General features: G+C 54.4%; 1 protein-coding gene across 4 annotated transcripts in view; it reads left to right on the plus strand.

Annotated features, from left to right (window-relative positions):
- Positions 1–5,364, plus strand: part of RPS6KA2 (ribosomal protein S6 kinase A2) — a 345,801-nt gene that overhangs the window by 182,229 nt on the left and 158,208 nt on the right. The window contains exon 1 of one of the 4 annotated variants that reach the window (XM_040448691.1): positions 1,595–1,847. The exons of the other annotated variants lie outside the window; for them this stretch is intronic. Within the exon in view, the coding sequence (XP_040304625.1) occupies positions 1,749–1,847 (99 nt within the window). The 5' untranslated portion in view covers positions 1,595–1,748. Of the gene's footprint in view, positions 1–1,594; positions 1,848–5,364 lie in introns of those variants that run through there. 4 annotated transcript variants of the gene reach the window in all.

Genomic DNA, 5,364 nt, shown 5'->3' on the forward strand with positions numbered 1-5,364 from the left:
CCCCGCAGCCCTACAGCCAGCAGCTGGCCTCTGAGAGCCCTGCCTCAGGACACTGGCTGTGCCGGGCCTAGTAAGTCATCCGTTTGAATAATTTTCTATATATGGAGTCGGAGGTCATGGAGAACGGATATGCCTTTGTTCTCCAAGCACTGCCAGGGGAGGTTTCCCCAGAGCGTGTGCGGATCCGTTCATCCCCGGGGAGTGAGTCCCGGGGCTGCGGGGCCTGGCGGGGCCGAGGAGAGGTGCGGGGCTCACTGGGAACGCTAACGGAGCCCCTGGGATTTGGGGTTCAGTTTCCAGGCATGTTTGCTAATGAACAAAAGTTTTGTCCGGCGCAGAAGAGCATTATGCCCAAGTGTGTATGTGGCTGTTTTAAGGAAAGGAAACAGCGACACCCCCAAGCTAGAGAACAGCCCCGCAGGCCAGCGGAGCAGAACCGAGGGCAGGCGCCCGAGACGCCGGGGCCCAGCACCGCCCGCCCGGGGCCCCGCCCGGGGCCCCGCCCGGTCCTCCGCCCGGTCCTCCGCCCGGCTCGCTAAGCAGGCACCGCCCAGGGCGCTGATTGGCGTTGTGGGCGGGGGGCGGGGCGGTGGGCGGGAGGGCCCCCGGGGGGGGGGCGGGGGGGGCGGGGCAGACGCCGGGGGGGGGGGCGGGGGCGGGGGCGGCGGGACGGTGGCCCTGATTGGTGGTAGTGGCGGGGCCCAGGGCAGGGGCGGGGCTTCTCGGGACGGGTCCTCTCGGGGGCCGAGGAGGAGGAGAAGAAGGAGGGAGACCTTGGGGCTGCAGGCGCTGATTGGTGGCAGTGACGAGGGGCGGGGCAAGGGGACGGGCGCTGATTGGTGGCTGATGGAAGGCGGGGCGGGTTGGGGCGGGGCTGCGCGGGGCTTGTCCTCGCCAGGTGGAGAGGAGGAGGAGGAGGAGGAGGAGGAGGGAGCATCTGATTGGTCGTAGTGGCTGTGGGCGGGGCGGGGCGCGGCCGCCCACAGCTGGTTCTCACGGGCTGGTGGCTGCAGCAGCAGCAGGAGAAGGAGTAGGAGGGAGCATGTGGGGCGGCGGGCACTGATTGGCGGTAGTGGTTGTGGGCGGAGCGGGTTGGGGCTGGGCTGCGCGGGGCTGGCCCTCGCCAGGTGGTGGTAGCAGGAGGTGGAGAGGAGGAGGAGGAGGAGGAGGAGGAGGAGGAGGAGGAGGAAGCATCTGATTGGCCGTAGTGGCTGTGGGCGGGGCGGGGCCGCCCAGGGCTGATCCTCGCGGGGCGGTAGCAGCCTCGGCAGCAGCTGCAGCCTCAGAAGAAAGAGTAGGAGGGAGCATGTGGGGCGGCGGGCACTGATTGGCGGTAGTGGTTGTGGGCGGGGCGGGGCGGGGTGGGGCAGGGCTGCTGGGGGCTGGTCCTCGCGGGGAGGCAGCAGCAGCAGCAGCAGCAGCAGCGGGAGGTGGAGGTGGAGCTGGAGGCCGCTGGGGCAGCGGGCACTGATTGGCGGTAGTGGCTGTGGGCGGGGCGGGCTGCCAGGGGCTGGTCCTCGCAGGCTGCAGGGGGAGGAGGAGGAGGGAGGAGGGAGCGCTGGAGCGCCGGCCGCCGTGGCCGGCTCGGCCTGCCCTTTGTGCCCGCAGCCCGCGCCCCGCGCCGATGGCCGCCGCGCCGGGCTCCCTGGCGGCGCGCACCCGCCCGCGGACCTGACCCCACGCGCCTGGGATGCGCCGGGAATGCGCGTCCTCCGGGCCTGCGGCTCCTCCCGGCTGGGCGCGGGGCGATGGACCTGAGCATGAAGAAGTTCACCGTGCGACGGTTCTTCTCCGTGTACCTGCGCAAGAAGTCGCGCTCCAAGAGCTCCAGTCTAAGTCGACTCGAGGTAAATGCCGTCGCCTCTGTGCGCGCAGGTACCCGGGTCCCCGCCGCGCCCTGGAGGATGCTGCGGGTCTCAGAGCCATTCCGAGCCCTTTCTATTGTCACATGCACGGTACCCACAGTCCCATGTCTGGGAGTTAAAGTTTTTTGAGAGCTGGTCCGGTTTTTCTAAAATCGAACGCTATTGTTGGGACTTAGTAATAACTGGACCGGTCCTCGGGCTCTCATCGGGGACGAAACTCTGCCCCTGTGGAATTTCTAACTCATTTTGTTCCCGGGTCTGCGCAGGATGCGGGTCAGTCACCGTGCCTACATAGGTGCTCCGGGTAAGGGGGGCGTTGGGATCCGTGCGGCTGGGCTGTCGCTCCCCCGAAGTCCAAAGTACAGGACCTCCCCGGCGCTCCCCTCGGCTGTGGGTCGGGGTGGATCGGGTTTATGGTACGGTGGCCCACAGCCACACAAGTGCTCCCGTAGCGGGCAGATGTTCTGTACTCGAAATCCGTGTAGCGTTGACCATATGTATATGTATACATATATAAAGGTAGCAGTAGTATCCCCTCCCGCCAGTCTGAAACGATGCTCAGTAGTGAAGTGCCTGATGCAATATCCCTGCAGCTCCGGGTTTGATATAGATTCGACCTGAAACCCAGAGGACCCTGAAAATTAATGTCCTTTTCTCCTGTCCCTCATCTTGTCATCTTTGGGTTGCCAAAGTCATCTGTGGACAGTTCCCTGATGTGGTTTTTATTTCAGCAATCAGACCTTCTTCTCCTTATCCCAGTGTTCCAATTACATCGTTGAATCTATAGATGACCAAATGGTGGAACCCTGTTTAAGTAAAACAGAGACATTGTGATGTTGGGGGGAGGGGCTGGCGACACAAGCTAGCGTTTCCCTTCGACATTGCCCTGGCCTTTGCCACAGGGCTGGCGCCCATCTCCGTTTTTGTTTGTTTCTAATGAAGTCGAATCAGTTGGAACAATGTCACATTTTTCATGTTGGCCTTCTTTGTCCAGCTGCCATGATACCGATCCGGGCGTGGGTTGTTACAATTAAGAGATCTTTAAGCAAAGCTCAGGGGTAGGCGTGAATGCAACAGGGAATTACTTGTATAAAAAGTTTCCTTTGCAGTATCACCGAGTCAGAATTGGACTAGATGGGAATCTTTGTGGCTGGGCTCTGAGGGTAAAACAGATTTTTCAAACAAGTACAACTGTTAATCAAATAATGGAGGAGGGCTTGCCTTAAACCTCACATTGACAGAAATTAAACATATGTTCATTGAGATAAATCACTTTGCTGGATCTCAGACACTTTAAAAAGCTAAAGCTGATAAGAATAGAAACTCAGAACAGTATTTACCTTTATGCCTGATAAGTTTTTATTCATCAAATGCCAAGTTCATTATACAGCTCCTTGTCTCCTTCCGTTTCTTGTCCTTGCCTCAGGGAGGCACACGGGTGAGCCAACTCCCGGGGCTGTTCGGGAAGAAAGGCAACAGATACCAGGCTGAACTGGCGGAGGGTCAGCGATCCTATACAGCATGATATACACAACCTCCCGTGTCATGGCTCAGCAAAGAGAACCAGGTTTTGAAAGTACCTCAAAAAAAGAATATAATGGGCGCCTGGGATGGCTCAGTGGTTGAGCGTCCGACTTTGGCTCAGGTCATGATCTTACGGTTCATGGGTTCAAGCCCCGTATCAGGCTCTGCTGACAGCTCAGAGCCTGGAGCCTGCTTCGGATTCTATGCCTCCCTCTCTCTCTGCCCCTTCCCCGCTTGTGCGCGCGCGCTCTCTCTCTCTCTCTCTCTCTCTCTCAAAAATGAATAAACGTTAAAAAAAATTAAAAAGACATGGTGAGAAACCAAGAGGGGAATATAAATGAGGTTTCTTCAATGTGAAAATAAAATTTCTAAAAACAATAAATACACCGTCGGCTACGTATGTCCACTGACTAGAAAGGGATGTGATTGATCTATCAGCACGTAATCAATGAGCACTTCATAGAGTCTGGATGCTGGATGCTGGACAGAAGCATTAATAGAGAATGGGCAGCCCAGATAAAGTGCTCTGTTCTCTACAAATGCCTTCACCTGTGTCTTAGGAAAAATCGTGTAGACGTGTGTTACTATCCTCAGTCTATTGCTAGGAGGATCTCCCCCCAGAACTGAGGATCTTGATGAAAGCTTACCAGCCGATTGATTCTGCAATTGCTTTGTAAAGACCTAGTATTTGTTCAGCCCTTTTCTCAGCATTGTAGATCCAGAAACCCTAAGTCCTGGAAGTCCTGGCCTCACGGTGCCTCCACCTAGTGGGGGTTCTAATAAGTCGCTGACCCTGTGCTTTAGTCCAGTAACTTCCAGATTCCGATCCAGCTGCCTTTCTTTTTCCAGAGAAGGCTGTTAATTTGTTTGCGTATCCACAGCAGATTATAGGCCAAGAAACGCTCATCCAAAAAAAAAAAGTTAAATTTCAGAGGGGAGGTCTGTCCATAGTTTGAGGTTGTGTGATAGGGCATATAAAGCCTTAGCATGGATGTATATTTCCTGTTTGGACTAAAGAAAAAGACAACTCATTTTGTAAACATGAACATATTGTTTTAATTGTTTCTGTGAAATTTATTTTGTAAAATATACACAGAGACTGAACAATTTGGTTTTTGAATTCAAAATCTGGTGACATAAACAGGAAAGTGATTGTAGCTACTTTAAGGGCAAAAACACTGTTATTTTTATTAAAACAGCCATCAGGGAGAGACGTGGTCTTAATGTTTTCGTACTTGGTTTTAAATTTAACCTCACTTTAATCTAGAATCCAACATTTGGTAAGCTCTAACCAACAGAGAAGCCAGATTACTTCATCAGACTTGGAAACAGTTTATGAATTACAGCTTAAATATTTTTGTAGTGTCTCAGCATTGCACCAACTAAGATGACCAGGATGGTTGACTCTGGCTGGAATGATTTTGGGAGTTTCTAAATGGAAAGTGGATATCTTTCCTAGACTTCTTTGAGCATGCCAGAGAAAGGCGTCAAGTCTCGGTGTCTGCCCTTCACCCTGATCTCAGGGCATTGACAACACTGCCCGAGGATCTCAGCACCTTCCCGGAAGGTGCAACCGTCTCCTGATTCAGCAGCCCATTTTACAGATGAGGAAACGGAGCCCGGGGAAATCCAAAGGGCTTGCTTTATGGTCCTGGCCCCTAGAATGTTGTAAAGGACGCTCTTGCTATAAGGACGTGTGCTATCATTCTGGGTTGTATGATTACTGGAGTTTACCAGGTGTTAGACGGGACTTGAAGGAAGGCTGTTGTAATCGTTACAAGGAAATTACCCTGAGGGAAATTGGGATGTTTTGGAATGTGCCCCAAACCTAAGATTCTTCTAGAGAACCTTTTTTGGAAGTTAGAAAGTTCCAGGTGAACCTGGGCTTTGTGTCGCAGTCACCTGAATTGGATTCTCAAGTCCACCTTTCACAGCAGCTGGCTCCTTAAACTCTGTGAGCCTCCTTTCCCTGCAC

Source organism: Herpailurus yagouaroundi, unplaced genomic scaffold (genome assembly GCF_014898765.1).
Source record: "Herpailurus yagouaroundi ecotype Mexico unplaced genomic scaffold, PumYag 198, whole genome shotgun sequence".
NCBI classification, from domain to species: Eukaryota; Metazoa; Chordata; class Mammalia; order Carnivora; family Felidae; genus Herpailurus; species Herpailurus yagouaroundi.